Below are 21,653 nucleotides of genomic sequence, written 5' to 3'. Positions count from 1 at the left end.
AAAAAAGTGCTTCATTTGATCATAAGCCAAGGTTGTTCCTTTTTGCAGCTTACTTTGCTCAGAAAACTGACAGTTTTACTTTCTATGATCAACTTAAGATGCTGTTTTTCTTTTGTTCAGTTTTCTGAGCTAAACAGCAAGGCGATTACATACATGACCATTCACAACTTTCTGTACAAAATTAAATGAAGAGTCTGGACTGTATGCTGGCACTGCAGTGGGGCAGGGTGTCTGAATATACTGAAATACCAAAGGCAGTGGGATTTCCTAAGTGTTTGTGTGTGTACACACCGGTACTGTTCTTCCTTCAGAGATACTAAAACCAGATTTATGAAGATCTGCGAAATCAAAGCATTTGATCCAAGGGAAAAAGTGTCACCCCAAAAATTTTTGATCAGGGCTTCTTTCAGTGACAATATATAGTTCATGGCCTGGGAAGTATTGAAGTAATGCAACTCTCAAAGCACCCCTACAAATAGACAGTAAAGAAATTTCCAGTCAAGTCTGTGAAGAGAAACAACTGGTGCTGCTCCCAGCCAAAGTACTCACCAATAATTCCTTGGGAGGTATCTTACTACTTCTTTGAAAAGAAGACTAAACAGAAAGCACAAGGCCACACAAAATTGACTTCTCTGTGGATATAACAACCCTCCCCCTTGTAAAACGCATGTGAGCCCATAACAGGAAGCAGCAGCAACCATGCATAGCAGTGAAGAGATTTCATCCGGAGCATCGGAAAAGTACATGATCCTTCTAGCAGAGCCCAGGAGGTATGGCATTAGTGACAGTGAATACCACAGATACCTCTTCCTGTATTTAAGTGTCCATTCATTTTGATGTGGGTTGTGTCTTTGTGTCCTGGATGGGAATATTGTGCTGGTATGGCAACACCAGGAGCAAAGTGTTTCTTGACTGCTGGAGCTCCTCAGGCCTGGAAGCTGAAAGCTGATGCTCTCTCTCTGAGCAGCTCCCGGCACAAATGACAACTCCAGCTCCCTGCAAATGAAGAAATCCTTCTGATAGGAACGACATCAAATCTAGGCACTGAGTTTATGTCAAGATCTGCCTGAATAGGATAGCAAATATTCCTTACATTGGAATTGTCTGTATTTTTCTGAAGCAGACTCTGCTGCCCTTGGTATTGTTTGTGTAGGCTTTCTACACAAGTTACAACACAGCTGGGGTGTGCATTGCCAGTATGTGTTTTATATTTTCGTACTTTCAATATACCACTTCCCAGTCAAACAGAAACCTTTAGCTAATTATTAGTTGCATTTCAAAGTTTTCCCCTCCTGATTTAGCTTTGCCTTTATCAGAGTTACAAACATTTAGCTCCTGAATGCATGATTGATTAGTAATTATTCTTGTCTCGCCCCTCATGTAGACTGCAGTCATTCACACTCACATGTCTCCTTCTCCAATTCTACCGCTCTCTGCAGATTTTAGTCAGAGAATCAATAATGGCAAGGGGGTAGTTCTTCTGCTCCACAACCAAGGGACAAACTACAACCATTTGTAGTATAGTCACATTGAATACCCTGCAGAGGACATAACTACATACTGAATGTAATACAGACAGTAAAACTCGCACTCTTGTGAGGCACAGACAGACCAAAGAACAAGGAAGGTCATTCCTCTTGATCCAGTCTCCTGACAACAGACTCAGCTATTCCAGAGAGGACCCTCCTTTATGGGGCTTTCTCTCTGGGACTTTGACTTAGGAAGTCCAAAGTCACAATTCACAGGAGCTCAGTTCAGTTGTCTAAATTGAGGTATCCAGTGCCAAGTGGGGCATCCAAAGGTACCCATGACCTGCAAAAGGGCCGTGTCCTGGAAGAGGAGGTAGAAATCAGGCAAGATTGAACAGGATATCTCAGATCACACTAGACCTCCATATCTATTCATTTTATTTCCAAAGCTACAGCCTTCTTAATCCTGCACAGCCTTTCCACCTTTCTGAAATTCCTCCCTTCTCCACAAGGACTTTCAAAGCAGACTCCAACATATGTTACCTTCTGGGGGCTCAAAGACTGGTGGATTCAAGCAATACATGTGATAGCCACGGTCACAGTCATCACAGAAGAGCAGCTGGTCCTGAGGAAGGGTTGTTGGGAAGATAGTAGGGAAACGGAGAGAAGGAGGGGAGAAGAGAGAAAATGGTGTGAATTAGTCTCTTGCCAAGATGAAAACATAAAAACATAGTAACTAGCAGTTCCTAGCCAGGAACACAGAGCTGCAACATAGAGACTAACACTGAGAATGTAAAAGGCTACAGGCGTCACCTCTGTGTATCCACAATGAACCACCATATTCCTGAGAGGCTGCAAAGAGACTTTCTCACCACAAAGGCAGTTCAGTTTCTAGCTGAAAAATCTCTCTGGGGGGTGGAGGACTTCCTCTCCAAGGTGTCTTCATGATGCAGGAGTAAAAGCTGTTAAGCTGGGGATATGCTGTACTGAGAGGACAGACTTTACTTGGCTCCAATGTGACCTCATGCTGGATCTCATCCCTTCAGGGAAAACCTTCCTCATCAAAAGCCTGGACTTAGCCAGTTCTCCAAAACTAAACTAAGTAAATGCTCTGTGAAACAGATGGAAATGACATGATCCCACCGTGGGGTCTGCAGCCTTTCATATATCTGGGGGGGAAAAGGCTGCTCTGAAGTATCCCAGGGTTCCTAACACAGAACAGATCCCTGTTTTCAGATTTCCTTATTTATTGCTAAAGCAAAACAAAATCCCAGGCTTCAAGTTTATTCTGCTATAGGGAATGGAATGTTAGCTAATCACCTCCAAAATTGCCCAGCAACTGTCAATTCTCCAAGTTTCTCACAAACTGCCAAGGACCCTTAGCATTAGATTTTAACTGAAAATCCCACAGAGAGGACACTGCCCAGCTGCAGGATCTGGAACACAGTTTGGAAATCACTGGGATAGGTGATTAAGTGTCTAGAGAGAAGCCTCACCATCCCAGTTCAAATGCTTTCATGTTTCCCAAGTCTTGTAATTAAGACTACAAAGTCATGACAAGAAAGTAAGCAAAATCAGGGACAGAAGAAACACACCTGCCATCTCTCAGGTTATCACCCATCACATCTGCTCCTGAAAACTATATTGAAAATACTACTCTTTTGCAGCTCCCCGCAACACATGTTTATGGCCTCCAGCTAATTTGTACTGAGCAAGCATACAAACCACAAGTATCACCATCTTAAGTGGCCCTATATGATACCAGTGGTAATTTCAGAAGAACAGGGGCACTAGGGAGAAGCCCATCTCTACTCTCAGGAGTAGCTCTTCCTTGAAGATGTATGGAAGCAGCAATGAAGCTATGACCCACACCATTGCTACAAGCTCCTCAAGGGCAGGTGTGACAGTATCTTGCAGTGACGTTTATTTGCATGAAAAGGTAAATGAACTCACATCATTCTCAGAGGTCCCACAAAGGCTGCAGGATTTGCACTCAATGCACTGCCACTGATAGGTTTTAACAGCCTCAGTCATGTTTGTGGTGAACTGCAGGCAGGTCGGGTGTCCTGAGGAAGATTGGAAACAGCTGTCATTGTTAAGGCTCACTTATAGCTTGTTAATTAACTGGTATTAAATTTGGGAACAAAACGTACATGGACATGGACTGATCACAACATGGGCTGCAACTAACAGATACCAAAGAGGAAAGCAGGCATTAACCCTTTCGCTGCTGGGCACAAGAGAAAATCAGAGTCATCCCCACCCATTCCCCATTGGCAAAGCAGTTTTATTCAGAGCTCTTAAAAATGGTTTGGTTTTGGGTTTGGTTTTTGTGGGCTTTTCTAGGAAAGAAAACAAAAGAAAGGATGAAATCAGACACAAACCAAATTTCAGAGACAGCCCATCCATCTTAATAGAAATTGGACTGCAGTTTCGATTAGCGCTTCAACCGGACTGAAGGACCTGGTGGAAATGAGGTTATTCTCCATTTCAGAGCTTCCCTTCCAAATAGGTGGAGCAATTCTGTGAACTTTGCTCAAATGGAAGCAGTAGCATACAGAGAAGAAGCAAGACAGAACGGAGGGACACAGCTTTTAATTTTTTTAAGAGCTCTGCCACTAAAGTTGATTGGCACAGAAGAAACCAAATTGCACAGCTAACTTTCCAGGATCAAAACAAGAAACCGAAAGGAAAAAACCCAAGCCAACTCCCACAATGGACTAAATGAAAAGAATAAAGAAGGGAAAGCTAGCAGAACAGTCACATCTAATCGGGAAGGACAGATTGCCAGAGTTACAACCCCCGCCCCTACATGCGTGTCGACTCCAGCTTTGCAAAACAGCGGTATCACAGTAGCAGGGTCAGCAATGGGCTTTCTGGAGGGGAAAATACAAACAAACAAACAAACCAAAGGTAGTATCAGTGTTCCTTCTGCAAAACAAAACAAGAAAAACACACCGCTGAAATAAAGCACTGTACTCCCAAACCACCCCTATCAGGCTGGGGCAGTCCCTAAGTCACCCGCAATAAGCTACTGCTTGCTTTCTTGGAAAGCCCGGTATTTAGCATCCCTCTGCAACACACATTAAGCATTAACACTGTGTGTAATCAGGGCTGAGGGGCATGGGACAGGGATAGCCAGTTGGTCATCTATACAAAAACTAGAACTACTGGTACACACATCCAACACTATCACATGCTACTGCTAGAAACTTGCACCATCATGTGCACAGGGCTTTTTCCCCTCCAGCTGATGTGCTGTTCTTAGAATGCAGCCAGTGGGTAGGAAAACAAGCTTTCCACCTCTGCCAGCCTAAGTATCCTTTTAAGAGAGGAGAACGAAAGGCTCCTTCTCCAATAAGAAAGTAAGGCACAGCTAACTGCAGATGTGGGCACAGAAGTGCTATCTTCATTACTAGACCTATCAGCGGTGTTTTGCTGTGTTGTCATATCACTCATTACCACCCTACAAGAAGCTTCTATATTTTCTAGCTAGTGAAGCAAACTGTTCCTGAGAATTGCTGGGTGAGACAATAATGCTGTAAGGAATCTATTTCCTTTATGTGTCCATGATACTACCAAATGCTGTAATAAGAATTTTTGTTCTCTGGTTATATTCGCATGGTTATGATACAAAAACTAAGCCTGTCCAACAAGGAAATGTGTGTACCTAAGTTATTATGGAAATAGAATAGAAAATAAAGGGGATATTTAAGGAAGGAAGGATCAGCGACATTGCTCATATCACTCTTAAGCTTTTGAACAAAGAAATGTTTTGACAGTACTGATGAGCTCAGATGGGTTTTGGAGCCCTTGAAATGTCAGCACAAAACAAGAGTCAGATTTTACTGAGATGTACAGTGGACCAAGCTCAATCTAAAGTTCTGGGGTCCTTGAAACTGCAACTCTGCAGAAGGAGATGTGACATGATACCTTTTCCTGCTGAAAAGACCTCATATAGATTCTGATATTACCGAACTATCAGAACCTGACATGACACTGAAATGTTCCTCCAGATCTGATTTACAGCAAGTGCAGAACCTCATTCCAACATCAGTAAATAGAACAAATGTGCCACACTACGCATCAGGGAGGAATTCATCCCAACAGCACAGTGTCAGCTTCCAGAAAGGTTGTACAGTGCTGGAATATATCACAGAAAGAAACTCATACAGGGAGGTGAGTTAATCAGACAGTTAAATAGCTTCAGTCACATTTGAAAAGAAACAGAAAGAATGGAATCAAACTTACAGAAATAAATCACAGCTAAATGCATACATGAATTCACGTGCTCACTTGCCTGCGTACACACATTGCTCATTGCAGAGACTCCAGCTAAAGATTCTCCCTTTCTCAAATGACATGAAGGTCAGGTTCTGTTCACTACTTTATCTCTGTCCCTCCACATCCATTCCTGCTCTCTTCCAGCTATCAGTCTTGACTGTCTCATTCCTCATTTGCCTCAAAAACACCTCTGCAGGTTTTCTGTGCTGCATCTCGTATTGACGTTGCCTCATCCTTTAAGTGATCCATCCTGTTTTACAGGGCCCTTCTTAAGAACAAAACCCACCACAAACCTAAAAGCAACGGGTTTTTGTGAGCTGAGGATTGCTTAGGAAATATTAATAGTGGAGTAAGGGCCATGGTGGCTTCTTTTCAGTAGCAATGCAGAAATATTTTGCACAAATATATCAATTTGTTCAGTCTATTGGGCTCTGTGACTAAAAAAGAGCCCAACAAATGCCCACAGCCATATCTGTATGGCTGCAGATTGCTCTCTGTCAGCCTAGGGCTTACAGCATGTCTAAGGGAAAAAAAAATATCTTGTGGACATGTCTTTCTTCAGCCTCTAAGTCTGATCCTCTTTCATGTGAAACAACGTGCCTTGTGGTACCATGACCCCAACCTAATGTTGCTGGAAAGACTATTTTTACTTATGCCAGCAGCATGATGAGGCACTGTAGCGTCCAGCAAGCATGTCAGTAGATAATCAAAACACTGACATTCTTTTTCCTGCCCTCCCAGCTCTCCTTCTTCACAATCTCTCTATTTTCCTGCTACTTTGGTTCAAAAGCCAATGTTTTTCATGACCAATGAGAAAATTCACACGTCCAAGACTTCCTGGCGCAGCGTCAGTGAACATCATCCCTGCTCCATATCACAGCACTTCTTGGCATTCCCTTTCTGGCAGAGTACCTGAAAACAAAGCCCTGTAGCTGTGTATGGCAGGTAGATTGAAAATTGCCTTTCTTTCTGAAGTTCAGCTCACGATTTTGTTTTACACGTAGAACAGTTCAAAATGTGGTTCAAGTTATAGACACTGTGGTAGCATATGAGCCAGAGACCTGAAAGTCTTTCTTGCTTAATGGCATCACTTAATGTGGTCAAGATGAAGAAACAGTCTTATTTTGCTCATCTTGTGATAAACAGCATTTGCTATGGCAAAGGCATGCAGCAAAGAGCCTGCAGCTGGAACTCAGTTAATAATTCAGCTGGTGGCTCAGACCTGGCAAACCCTGGATCACTCTCACACATCTGTATCATCTCAGCAGACCTAGCAGGGAGAAGAAGTAACACATATTTATGGTGTCACCTAAGTCAATAGACAGACTTCTAAAATACACCCCAGCAGCAGTTCTGTTGAAGGAGAAGGTGATATGTTAACATCGACAGTTTCTAATCTACCATAACTATTCTCTACCTAAACTTTTGCTCTGCTGCAATAGCTATAAACAACATAGACAATAAAACTTGCAGTGAGAAGGCTTCCAACAGCTCATCCCTTTGTCTTAAAGCAATATTTTAAAGTATAGATCAGGTCTGAAAGCTCTCTCATCTCTGTCAAAACTCTCCTCTGGATCTGAACCCTGCAACTGAGACCATATTTTATAGTGACATCCGTTTTTCACATGCCGCTGGCTTTAATTGTACGCTATGTCCACCAGACATCTGGTCAGAGGAGTGGGGGACAAACACATTCTTGTCTCCCACACCCACTGCAACTGCCGACTGGTGGTAAGGGAAATTTTAACATAAATACCCCCCCCAAAAAAAACCCTATCTAAAAATCTCTTCTGCTTACACCAGCTGTATAACACTAAAGACCAAAACTGACATTACAGGGCAGGAGCAATCTGCTGCTCCCAGGCGCTCTGTGACCAGTGAAGGCCTTAGAATGGCTCATTAGTGCTTTTTCAATAATGGATTCTGCATCGCAAGATTAATTGCAGCCATGTGCTCTGTCACACCCGCCGCAGACTATTTAAGTTAACAATCCAATCAATAACCTTTTTCAAACAAAGGCAGAGATTATCTTGAGGAAAAAAAGTAAGCAAAGACTCCTTTTTTAAAACAAATGTGAAATTATTTACATAGAGTAAAAGGAATTTTTACTCCCTTTCCAATTCTTTCCCCTATCTTCACTGTATGGTGGTGGGCTTTTTAATCAATAGCATAATGAAAACCCACAGGGCTCCTGGCTATGTCACATCAGAATTTATTCCATAAACTATTCAGGTTTTAGAAAACTATAAATACATATTACTGATATAAGGACTGATGTCACACGAACCCCATCCAAATAATGGAAGTTTTACATGCAAAGAAGCTGTAAAATTTCCTCCTGCTAAGATTGAATAAGGACCACTGTCATCATTAGACAGAATTATTAGTGTTATTAGTATAAAATAAGGGAAAAGTAACTTGCAGTTCTAATACAGGATACGATTTTATGGTTATGATATAAAAATTTAGCCCTCATTTGTCTGTCTAAGAAGGCATGCTTACAGATATGTGTATAACATACAGGTTAGAAAGGGCCCTTAAAATGGAAACCATCCAAGCACACCAAAAGGCTTGGCTCTGCCATAATCTCAGGGCTTGAGGAGCTGCAACTCTCAGGAAAAGACTAAACATTACTAAGGCATGAGGATGGGGAGCTCTTGGCATTTTTCTGGCCCTTCTCATCTTGCAGCGTTAAGGTGTTACAACACAGGGACATATGCCTGCCCACTCAAATGGAGGTACTCATAAACAGAAGCCTTCAAAAGTGTTTGTGGGGTAAGGATCCAAGTCACCACCTGCCATAGTACCTCTGTGGTACAGGGAAGCAGGCATATTTCATTATAGAAAAATCAACAGCTTTTCTTGTGGCCAGGGAAGGGGTAAGGGTGAGAGGCTGCAGGTGAAGAGCTCTTGTCTCACCTCCTTTGGCACAGAGCCCTGCTGAGCCCAGCTTCTTAAGAAAAACAAGCAAAGACGGAAGTCTCACTTGTAGGCATCATTGGGTTTTACTGCTACTAGACAGAAGAGAAGGAGAGGAAATAATACCAGTGTGATTTTCTATATCCTGATGAAAATCATTGAATCATAGAATGGTTTGGGTTGGAAAGGACTTTAAAGAATAAGAAAATTTGGATGCTTTTCCCAGTGTCCAAGGCACTCTGTTCCAGCACCACCAACTCTGCTACAGAAGTGAGTCTGAAAGGACTTGAGAGCCTCGGCGAATAAGCTGGTTAGTCTGATTTCGTCAGAGACCAGCTTCCTCTAATCTCATATGCCACAGTGTGCCAGTAATTGTTGAAGAATTAACACCTTTAATAATTGATGGTCCTCTGAAACCATTCAGCTGTAGAAGAGCTTATAGTTCCTATTATTTCATTTCATGGCCCTACAGTCATTCTGGCCAGCATGGACAGAGCTTAAACCGAGCCCACAAAAAGGGAAGAGACACTCTGCTGTATTAGCACCCAGCTCTGGCAGCCAGCTGCACTCTGGAGGTGCTGGTTTGCTCCTCAGTACTGCCAGTTCCAGTGGAAAAAGAGACACAAATCACAAGCAATTGGTCAAATATTTGGCATCAGTAGAAAAGAGCCTGCTTCAGCTCATTACCCAAAGGACAAATAAAACCCCAGTGCAAAAGATAGTGGTTCAGTCCCAGTTGCAGTTAGGCAGGTGTAATTGGAGTCAATGGGAACTGAAGGAAGGACAGATCTGTGTTTGAAAGCCATTAACAGCAAATATCTGAAGGAAGCTATAAAATGGTGCTGTGTGGAAGGTGACACTCTCTGTTGATTTAGCCATGCAAACACCAAAGGGCACGGGAGGGGAGTGAGCTCCCACCAAAATACCCTTCATCTCGAGGCACTCCCTGGAAAATCTTGTTGCCTGAGGAAAGTCTGCCCACCAGCTCAACTGGGTCACAGCTTTGACTCTACAACGCTGCATAATTTCCTCTGAAATATTTTTAAGCATCAAAAGCACCAGCTAGGACAAAGAGTGAGGGCTACAGAGGGCACATCAAAACCAAAGCTTGGCTCAAAGGCTGCTCACGTGCATAAACAAAATGAAGGATCTGTGCACACACAGGCTCACGTGCACCCAGAGGGATTAGCTGCAGACAAGGCAGAGTAACTCCGTCTAGCACGGGGTGGCGGGAAGAGCCGGGTGGGATTCCGGGGTGACCTCCAGAGCACGCAAAGAGAGAAGCCAGAAGCAGGGTTATTGTGGGCAGCCTAATGGTTTGTCAGTCAAATCACTCCCTCCCCACACACCATTCCCTTGGTAGCAGACACCACAAGTCTTACAGGAAAACTACTTGAGAAATGTTTTAAAACAGTTTTACTGCAATAGGTTTGTGTGTGCCTTTCCCTGCACAGCTCCCCTTCCTCAGCATGCACAGTCCAGCCCCACATACCTTAACAGGGAGAAATGGAAAACAGAAGTTACAGATTTTAAAAGCCTCTAAAAGCTGCTGATAACTGGCTTTGGCACATACAAATCACCTCTCTGGGAGAGCACCCTGATTTGGGTTGGTGATGCTGGGCTCAGGTTTGCCAGGGGGAGAAGGCCTGTGGGATGCCCACTCTTCTCTGGGTGTCCCTCTCTGCCCAGGCACACCTACCCCTACAAACCTAGCTGGGACAAGCTGATACCTGCACCGTCATTTCGTATCTCCCACACATTTAGGCTAGGGCAGGTCTGGGGCTCAGTCCTGCTCCTCTGTCCCCCCCTCTGAGGCTGAGCAGTGGGGATTCAGGCACATGCCTGGCACATGCCGCTCAGTTCACTGCAAAGATGCTGTGACAGTGCAAAGGTGACAAGCTGAGCTCTGCACATGTGCAACCCCTGGGATCAGAAATGACCCCCAGCTTTAAATCCAAGGAAATGCCACGTGCCCACAATGTCCCATCTCAAAACCAGCCAGAACTCTGCTCCCTCCTCTTCCAGACCAGACCCTGTCAGCTGCCGTTGGCCGCTAGACAAAATGGCTATTTCTTGCCTAAGAAAAATACTGTGGAAGCACTCAAATGACCTCTCACTGAAGCATCAGCTTGTTAATGCATTGGTGAGCCATGCCAGCACTGTACAATTCCTGGGGGTGAATTAGGTCAGAGTGACCTCCAGAATACCCACCAGGCTGCATCCCTGCACATAGCATTATGGGTAACGATCTGCTAATTGCCAGAAGGCACTTGGGCTGCTTACCAACACCAACAGGAAGGAAACCTGCCTGCAGGCACCGCACAGACTCCATATGCCGGGGACATAGCTCCTAATAACGAGAATAAACCCATTTATAGAGCAGGAACTGGCCAGAACAGACACTGAATGCTAATGCTGCCCATCAGGTACCCCCCACAGGGGTTGGCTCTGTAAAACCCCCCAGGCAATTCCACCCATGCAGTGCAGGGCAGGTTTGGCATTTGGTTGCACAGTGAAGTAGGGGTGAGGTAGATGGAGATGAAAATGCGGCAGTGAGAGGAAGACTGCTTATCCAGACAAGATGAATCACCACAACCTGGAAAGCCAACATCCCCTTTGCCCGGGGGACATTTTTGTTACCCTTCAACAAACTGCAGTGGAAAAAACCCCCAGCACAGCTCCAACCTCGTGGCTATGCACTGCAGGCTCCCCAGCGAGGCCAGCTCACACACCACAGAGCTTTCAATCAACTGGCAGGCTCACTAAACCCTTTCAAAATGAGCAACCAAGCAAAAATACTTGGTCATAAACACTAAAAATAGGAATGGAGGATTGGGTTTTGTTTTGCTTTTTAACTTGGTGAAGCCAGTTCTCCTTAGTGCATTAAATCCACCTCCCTGGCAGCCTATTTAGAACATCTCCTCCCCCCTGGGAGAGCCAAAATCCCCAGCTATAATGAGAGGAGTGTGGTGGTATTTAAAATGCTGGGGAAATGGCAGCCTGGATAGCTTTCCATGGGTGCATTACCCTTGTTAAAAGCCCCTATAAACCAAGATTCTAGTTCTGTCCCTCTTCCCTTCCCTTTCACCTGAACAACAACTCTACTACCTACTTGAATCCATGGCTGCTGTCCACATACCTGGCCCTTCCCCAGTATTGCTAGTGTTAAACTGCCCCACTGACACAGCCGTACAGACGGCAGCATGCCTGCAGGGACACCCAGCACTGCCCAGTGTACCCATGTTATCAAGGTAGTGATCAAAAATACCAGCTCCAGTGTTTTCACATCTAACCCAAGCTGGCAACAGCACTTTTGTTTCCCCAGGGCACTCCAGCCAGGGCTTCTCCATTGGGATTACATGGGAGAGCGTGACAGAGGCGATGCTTCATGACATGGACATCTCTTCACTAAAAACAGGCCATGTTCACCCAGTCAGTTCAGTGAGCATCAAGACAACCACCACTGCGGTCCTCCTCAAGCACTGAGGGCTGCAGGGAGAACTTCAGAGGTGTTTTCACCCACAGGCCAAGAAACACCAACATAAAAGTAATTGAAAACAGGGCAGGCTGGGTTTACATTTTTTTGATGAGTTAGGGGACTGGAAAGTGAAAAATGAGAGAGCATTACAAATCTCTGGACAAACTTACTTTCTAAAGAGATTAAGGAACTACCCTAGACTAATTCCCTGCCAGCAAGGTACCATCAATTTCAAATCAAATGGCAAACTCCAGAGAAATTATTTAAATGTCATCATTTTAATACTAGATAAACTGAATTATGCAGAAGACACAATGCCATTGCATAGGCAGTGACCTCATTGCTGTTACATGAGGTAACCACGTGTTACTGAGATAAAGAAATTCAGCACATGATGGGTAAATGGTTGATAACCGACGCGAACACGCTGTAAATGCAAGGGATCTGACTTTCCCACACAAGCATAATTTACACTGTTGCTAATGTGATTGCATATTCAGACATAAGTAGAAGTGCCTCACTCAACTAAACACAAACAAAAGCAATTTGGAGCAAGTTACTTCAGTCCCTCATTGATTTAAAAAAAAAAACCCTTTTCAGCTGCCGAATGGGCAGTGTTGTTCTCCATGCACACTCTCCATTGTTTGTAATGCAGTGCCAGAAGCTGGAAAAATCCCATCGTCTACTGATTTTTTTCCCTTCTCCATTAGTTAAACCCCCTGTTTGGTTCGGAATTTCTAACTGCCAATCGAGATTTCATCAATAAGGCAGCCAGTTTTCACTTCCCCATCAAAGTCCCAGCAACATCAATGTCTAGAGGGAAGTAAGAGCCATAACTGCACTCTGCAGAGCATCAGCACACGCTCCATAGGGAGGAGTGAAATGGCTCAGTTCACTCTGTAAAAAAATTCAATTTCAGGGTGATCTAAGCATCTGAGTGGAGTGAATTTGAATGAAATATTCAGTTAAAAACAAGCAGGAGGGGAGAAAGGGTTAGGAGGTGGCTTTCAGGGAGAAACTGATTTTTCAGCAAGAGTTAAGACGTTTTGTGCCAGTGTTTCACAAACAAGAAGTTGGAATTTCAGTTTGCTTCAAAAGTGAGCTTGATGGAAATGTTTTTAAGAGAAGGAAGAAATACTCACAGATTAAATGTTTCATTCAAGCCTGCACACACTTGGCAGTAAGAAAGGGTCATTTCATTGAGAAAAAGAGAATGTGTTTTGTTTCAAATCAAACCCAAATCTTTTCTCCTCACCATGGTATTTTTCAGTTCAGTTATTTGAACAGCCTTTCTGAGTAACTGTCCAACAAAATGCTGCCAGAGACACCATAACAGTAGGATTTTTTTGTTTGTTTTTCACTGGAAAAACAGCAGATTTAAATCTGTGATCCAGTTTCCCAGAGCTCACCGGAACTGTCACCTAAGATTAGCCAAGTCAAAGTGTAGGCTATTCTTTAACCTGTAACAAGTGAGTAGTGTTATTAATTTGGATGCTTTAACCTTCATAACCAATACTTCATAGCTGCCAAACATCACATCAGATGAAACAAGAAATTAACTAGTTCCCCAGCAACGGACAACAATGTTCCTCATTTAACAGTTTGCTAGTCCTTCTATTTTTCAGCATCAGAGGAATTGCTTAACAGAACTTATACAAAAGTAGAATATTATCATATTTAATGCCAGAAAATTATCTTCCACAGTACTACAGGGAACTCTAGTCTTCTGACCCTGCTCTTAGGTGGCTGCTACACTGGTTAGTGGGAGTGTTGCTCAGTGGGTCTGTTAATGGCAAAGGTTGGAAAGTCCTCCCCTACAGGCTGGTCTGACCAGGTTCTGGGCACTCGAAGTTCTCTCACCTTTAACAACTATTAAGGGCATTCATCAGCTGCAATGTTCGCTGTTAGGTGGGATCCCATCACCCATGAGATGTTTGGCAATTCTCAATGATGGCTGCACTGAGTCTAATGGGGACTGATTTGTCTTCACATAATGCCAGACATGTAGATATGTAAACAGTCACAGAGGAATCTAATGGGTGCAGATGTGAAATCTCGTATCTGGGAAATGAGGAAGGGGTCTTGGAGAGCAAATTAATGAAGAGGCTGACCTGGCCTGGCAAGGGAAATGAAACTCCCTAACCCACAGAAGGTTCTTTTTTCCAGGTGAAGGAATGCATAGCTCTGGATCATATGGATGTTTGAAAAGTACCATAGAAATATGAATTCAATTTAGAGAGAGTTTGTGGATAGTTAAAAACTCTCTTAAGCCTCCAGGCTGATGAATACATTCAGAGACACAGTTGGAGTGGAAAGACCTAAGAGCTGTAACCTTCGTTACAAAGCCCAAGCCCAGATACCCCAGCAATGGTTGAGACTTCCAAGCCAAGATCCAGCTGCAGGATCCACTGCACCATAAATCAAGTTGTTGAGCCTGAGGAAAGAGCTGGAAAGACTTTGGCATTGTATAACACACTTAAGTCACTCCCAGCAGAGCATTGATGTGAAGCTACTATCATTTGTACCAATAGCGTAGAACTGATTTCTCAAACATAGGCTTAAAACCACCCCATGTAAACTCCACCATACAAAGTGCTACATGAACGTGAAAGCTATGTCAAACTGGCTATGTGACACTAAAATAAAACTACCTCTTTAGTTACAGCACACCTTTCAGCTGTTTCCCATCCAATGACTTCCTCTCACCTTGGAGTGCTGGCCTCAATACTGACTCCTGAAATCATTATATGAAGTTAAGGGCTGTTGGCTAATGAAAGAAATCCAAATTAATAAGCTAAGTCTTCAGCAACACTTGACAAAACTCTCTCCATCATTATTTAACATCTCTAATCTGCTCCAAGAAAAGAAGCCTGTATTTGAAAGATTTGATCATGTTCATTCTCTTCCTGCAGTCCACAATGAAGCCACTGACACAGGGACACTAACAGCAAAGACAAAAATCATGATGAGAAGGGACTTTGGTCCAAGCAAAAAATGATCCTTAATACCTATGCAAAACTAGAGATAAACTAGAAGGTCTTACTGAGAATCAGTTATGGAAGATGATCAGCACTGAGAAATTAAGCTCTACTCCAAAAAAAAACCACTCAAAATAAGACATTGAAGGGTGGCTACATCTGTTTCTGCTCAAGAGGTTCCATCCATCAGCTGTGAATCCAAAGAAGGAATACCCCTCTCCAAGTTCCACACAATAGCAGCCTCTCTTAGGCAGACAGCAGTAGTTCCACAAGCTTCAGCCCACCACCCAGCTTCAACATTCAAAGAGTATTGCCTTTCTATAGCAGTGCCATAGTTGGTTTGTAGGTCTTTCTGAGGTGCCACAGCTCTCCTAGACAACATTAAACAAAACTGCTTTTAATTATATCCTGGAAGGCAATAATAGCCACAAAACCATGCTCCAGAAATCTGTGCTTTTTTAAAGGTAAATGTCATCCTTCTCCCATCATGGTGCACACACCTTGGAATCATGAAGAATTACATGTTGCAAAGACAAAGTGTCATCAAACAACAGACGATATAGTGAAAGTTTCTAACTCACACAGCAAGATCATTTGTTGGAACAGCAAAACATGCATTCAGGTCCTAAAATACATAGTGGTGAAATTAAGTGGCACAGATGGATGGATATCACCTTAAATCACTAAAACCAAAGACAGGACTAAACTGTGGCAAATGTCCAGCTTTGGTCCATCAAAGGAAATACAATTTTACAGTAATTTCCAAGGGACAATAGAGATGTTAAACACATCAAGCCAAATTTGGACAAGCCAAGCCAAAACTAAGAGAATAGTCACTGCCTACATGCCCTGCTATGGGTGCTTTATGTAGTTGAGGTCCTATTCCAACACTCAGCTTTGCCATCATTCAACTCAGACTCAGCCCAAGGAAAACTGGCTTTGGGGGCACCTGTTAGGTGCCACAATGCTGGTAGACATTTGTACTTCCTCCTCCTAGCATGCCCAGCTGTCATGAGCAAGAACAATACTCCAGACAGGAAAACAAGACACCTTCCTACAGAAATCTGCTCTGGGACTTAGGGAACAGTGGGATTTTTTTCCTGTTTAGATAATTTCTGCAAGTTTAAAACTTTCTTTTAGAACACTACTGTGTCCTAAAAAAAAACTGAAAACAAACCAAAAACAAACCCAACCAAAAAAACTAAACCAAAACAACAATAAAAAACGCACAAAAATGTTCAAAGGAAGAAGACTTATGCAGAGTTGTTCTTTAAAGTCTGACAGCCTGTAACAATAGCTCTGCTGTGGTAGGAAGGATCCCATTCATCTAAACAGGGTGTTGACAGACATCCATAAAGGTCAATTTCAACATGCACTTTCACTCCTGGTTACCTTAGCAGAAAAGTCTAGCTCTGCTCTCTGCATCCATCACACTTGGGACAATGAAAATGACAACTGAGTTAGAATGGGAGGTGACCTATTGAAAAAGAAAAGTGCACTGATGCCACAAGCAGTTTCCTTCCTTCCTTTCTTCAACTTCCCTTTCTTTGATTTGTCAGCATTCAGCTTTGCCCTCAGTCCAACCTCTATCTGGGTCTCTGTGCTATGCAGCACAGCAGAAAGCTCAAGAGGAGCTAGGAGAAGAACAACAAAAGCAGCGATGGCCAGGGGCTTTGGATCTGTCGTCACATATCCTCCTTCCTCTCTGTTACAGGGCAGGAAAAGAAGATTATTTGCCCCCTAAGAAATCCCTATGGAAAAGTAGTTTTTTAGCCCTGCAGTTCAGACTGTTGTAAGAATGCCTGAGAGCAAATCACCGAAAGGAAGTTGGAAGTTGCTAGGAGGGGCTTTAAAACCAGCAATCTTGTCACTCAGTATGTGCTCTAAGGACAGCTTCATATCTACCTTCTCAGTATGGCTCAGAAATAGTTAGCACCTTACCTCACCTTTTCAGCTGCCTCTGGTCCCCAGTGCCCAGCAGGTGAAAAGGAAGGAGAGACAATTTTTAGCCACAGAACAGCTGGATACAATCCAGAAAAGAGTCCACGAGCTGCTCTATCAGACCCCAAACAGGTTCCCAACAGCCATAGTGCAGTACTGAGGACAGCAAAGGTAGCTGAAACTGCCTTTTGGTTTCCTCCTTCCTCCAATGAACTGGCCAAAGGCCATGCACAGGTAAAGATAAGGTCTGAAGTCAAGCAATGAACCTGTCAAGTCACATTCATCTGAAGAAAGAATGGAGAAACAAAACACTAACGGAAATTAAAATTACACATGTAAAAAATAAAACTTTAAGGAAAAATAAAACTATAGGGAAAGACGATGACAGAAGAGCAAGAATAGTTCATTCTCTGCTGCAAAGTCACAGACACACAACTGTTAAAAATTAGGCAGGTAGGAGCCCATTTGTACAATTGTGTACAATTCTCATATTGTCTGACTGGATTAATTTCTGATGAGTTCTTTAGGATGGTTTTGCCATTTAATCTGCTGGGGGGGAAGGGGGCAGTTCACTAATCTAAAATATCTGTACCCACATCAGAAGATCACCTAAAAACACCTCAGCTGCTATTTTTGAAAGCAGCTGCCAAAGTAAAAAGGGCCATCTATAGCCTCTACTGGTAGCAGAAAAATTAATGGGAAGGCTGAGGAAAGGCAACAGAGCTTCATAAAAATGACAGCAGGTCTATTAGGGAAGAGGACACACAGTTTCCTAATAAGATGGCATCTATCCTGAAAGAGTATTTTCTTTTTCCATCCTGTACAACCATACTTCTAATCTAATGTGATTCCAAAAGGGAAAGGGAGGGTTTGTGCCTGCACTGTGAAATGCAACAAAGGAAACACCACTTTCAGTTAGTCTAATGACTGGAGTAGAAATGGCATAAGTAGGGTCAGAACTCCTTAAGGCAAGGCCACTAAAATCTATACAGAAAGCTCTCATATAATTTAAACTCCACCTTTAAATCAAAATTAGTTTAATGGAACTTTATGAATCTCATGGAGAAAGTTATTAAGATACAAACACACTTAGGGACATCCTCTATTATCACACTCTTAAAATGAGTCCTACAGAAAAGCAGTATTTTATTTCCTGCCTGCCTCCACTATAGCAAGCAACAGGATCAGTTTCTGTAGTCCAATGAATGGAGAAGAGAAAGTGAAAAACAAAGAAGAAAGGAATTCTTGGTAAACGTCATGCTTCATTAAGAAATACAAAACAAAATCCAGGGACAAAAGTCATAATTTACAAAATGGAAAAGGGAAACAAAACCAATAGAGGAGGAAGTTTTATTTTACACTTCAAAGAGAGTATTATAAACAATGGAGGCCTTAGAAAAGTATATGTACAAGTAGGTTATTCAACAACGTCTTTTAAAAAAAATTATTTGCAGTAAAAAAGACCTTGTGGAATTGGTTTGATAAAGTAATATTTACAGAAGAATATACAGTAGGGACGTTGGAAGCAGAACTTTTATTTGGAAGGAATATTACACAAAATGAACACAAGACCCTATAGTTTGCAAGTCTTCATTACAGTTGTGCGTCTTGTTATATTTTGACAAGATAAAATTTGATTTCTTTTTTTTCTCTGGAGGCAGTTCACCACTGCAAGTTTAGAAACCAGCAAATGACAAAACTGTCTTCTCTGGAGACATTCAAAACCCGCCTGGACACATTCCTGTGTGACCTTGTCTAAGTGTTCCTGCTCTGGCAGGGGGATTGGACTAGATGATCTTTTGAGGTCCCTTCCAATCTCTAACATACTGTGATACTGTGATACTGTGAAAACAAAATAATCCTACCAAAGAGCCCAATTAGGACATAAATTTTGTCATTTAACTTAGTGGGAGCAGGACTTAGGTCTACCAGACTTCTTACATAGTTATTTCTGGCCCTATACGTTAATCTGGGAAGAAGAAGGAGAAAGGGAAGGGAGAAGAGGACAAAATCTGTTGCTACTGACGCATGGAAATCTCTCAACAAGGTGAGCTTGAGTGTGCAAGAAACACAATGCAGGATGAGGTTCTCTGGCAGCTTCCCCTAGTCATGACGCATTTTTATTAGACATAGTTTTTTCATTCCAAACCCCAACACAAGCCACATTACCAAAACCACTTTTTCTACCTATACCCTGGGTGTATACCAATAGGTACGTTTGGCACCCCTGTTACAGAGGAGAAGCTAATCTCAGAGCCAAGTACAATACCCTTCTACTAGGACACAAGGCTATCCTGCAATTTTACGAGACTGTATCACACGTGACAGTGAACGGTCCTGTGCTTTCCACTGTGAGAAGATTTGGCAGCCAACAAAATCATCCAGTTCTTGGAAGAAGCAGAACACCTTATTTCACTGAGAAGATGGCTAACAACTTAGGATTTGGGATGTGAACATCCCTCACCGCTTCCTCATAGGACAATTTAGGATTGTAGCTATGGGAACTCACATTCTTCCGCTGAGTAATTGTCACTCTGTTGCTTACTGCTGACATATGGGTGCACCTGTACACTTTTCAAAGTCCAGTACCAATTCAGAAAGAGCTAAAATACACAAGGTTTCTACAGATGGCATCATCCTTGACTCCAATAGGAAGATCCGTGCCAAGAGCACCTGAACATTTAGATACTTTCCTTATAACCAACTCACAATCAGCTGTGGAATTACCAAAGAAGAAAAAAACAAACCTAAAATTAACAGAGTTGTTCTGCTTTTTTAAATCCCTCTTTCAGCAGAAGTATTTCAAAGTTGCTGAAGAGCAAACCTCTCTTACTATGCAGAAGAGATACATCAATCCTACTGGGAGAAGACAGTCCTTAAAATGGGACACAAAATCTGGTAACAAAAAAATCCAGTCACTGAGCCTGATCTTTGCTATTTCAACAGGTTTTTTGTTCAGATTTGTGCCTAACACAGTACAGCAAAGTAAGTTTTAAGCATCTAACAGGATATTGTGATTAAGGAGAAAGTAAACCAGAACAATTGTCACTTACCACATCCAATTTGCAAAAAACAAAGATACCCAGCACATGTATGAATGGCTTCTTTAAAGTAAGAGAGAGAGCAGAGTTGATCTTTATTTTCATTATTTTAAAAAGTTTTTTCCTTAAAGTAAATATTCAGTCTTTATTTTACATTAAGTGCTTTTTAAAATTTCATGTCTTCACAAAATTGCATCTAAAATTTGAAGTAAAATGTATTTAAAACAAAAATACTGTGCAACTTCAGCACTTCTTTTCTTTCTTAAATATCGAAATAAATAAAATAGTTAAGTCTTTTTTCAGTTTGTTTGTTTTTCAGTCAGTTCTACTGTAGATCAATTCCAGTTTGACCTGGGTTTATACACACACTTAAAAGAAAGTGAAATCAAGACTTTAAAAAACTTCTTTGTATTGCACCAGCTTAGGGCATCCCCAGAACTTCTCTCAGCTGTTGGCAGCCAACTTCCCACAGTCCAGGCTCCTGTGCCAGATGAAACACGGGTATGGAAGGTCAGGGCAAGGACAGGAGAAGTATCAAAGCATCTTGGCTTCTCTCGGCCTTCTTCTGAAATGTCTTGCTTGAAGGATGCTGGAGTCCATGAGGGCACGGCTGACTGCAGAGGGAAAGGCAGCACAAAGTAAAACTAAACAAACTCAAACAGACAAAAAAAGCAAGTGTTCAGAAAAAAAAAAAAAAAAAACAATCCCAAAACCAAACCAAACCAAAACAGAAGCAGCACAAAACAACCTTCCGACACTGCTTGCATTCTACTCCGAAAATATAGCTTGACAGACTCAGTTTTAACTAACTGTGGGAGCCACAAGTGAATGCAAAGCAAACAATAGGATATGAAGGAGTATATCGAAAAGAAAGGCACCAAACGCTGTCAGGTTTTTTTACTGTGAACATTATTAAATAACCTTCATCATTCAGCTTAGGTAACTGTCTCTTCACTGTAAGTTAAGGCCTTTGCTTATGAAATCCTACTCTAATTACCTTGCTATGTTACTGATTATTTGTATAGAGATGCAAGTGTACGCAGTGCTGCACAAAAGACATCTTTAGAAGTCTGAATGATACGCATAGGGTGGCAGCAACATGGTAACTTCCGGAAATAAAAAAAAGACTGCATATTGCATTGCATTTAATCCATTAATTAACTAAGCTGCATGCTGCTAAGGTCCTGAGCAGGATGAGATAAAATAATCTCTTTATTTTTACAACATCCATGTGCCTCCCCCCAGGTCTTCCCTACACCTCTCATATCAGTTCTGGATGACACAAAGGTCCGAAAACTTAGGAGCTGCCATTGCCCAAAAGAAAAACTCAAAGATATGAACTGGTGGCATCCCCTTAACAGCGCTGTCGGAACTTGAAATCACAGCAACTGGGTTTTTTTTCCTAAATGTTATTACAACTTGTCTGCTCTGAAATTGGTAACTGAACACTTGTGGAAATACAGACAGGGACATGAAAATAGTTCTGACCCAATTTCAGTATCCTATAGCATTTATAGAGGTTGGGGGTTTTTCAGCCCTGGTA

At 42.4% G+C, this 21,653-nt stretch overlaps 1 protein-coding gene across 1 annotated transcript in view; it reads right to left on the bottom strand.

The window, feature by feature from the left end:
• Positions 1-925: 925 nt before the first annotated feature.
• DPF3 (double PHD fingers 3) overlaps positions 926-21,653 on the bottom strand; it is a gene marked incomplete at both ends in the record, with an annotated part of 165,830 nt that continues 145,102 nt past the window's right edge. Inside the window, 3 exons of the mRNA XM_080619223.1 lie at positions 926-996; positions 2,013-2,094; positions 3,423-3,535. Coding sequence (XP_080475349.1) covers positions 926-996; positions 2,013-2,094; positions 3,423-3,535 — 266 coding nt within the window. The remainder of the gene's footprint in view (positions 997-2,012; positions 2,095-3,422; positions 3,536-21,653) is intronic.

Source organism: Psittacula echo (assembly GCF_963264785.1).
Source record: "Psittacula echo genome assembly, chromosome: 5".
Lineage (NCBI taxonomy): Eukaryota > Metazoa > Chordata > Aves > Psittaciformes > Psittacidae > Psittacula > Psittacula echo.
Note: the sequence above shows the minus strand (reverse complement) of the source record. Positions and strands in the feature narration are given on the sequence as shown.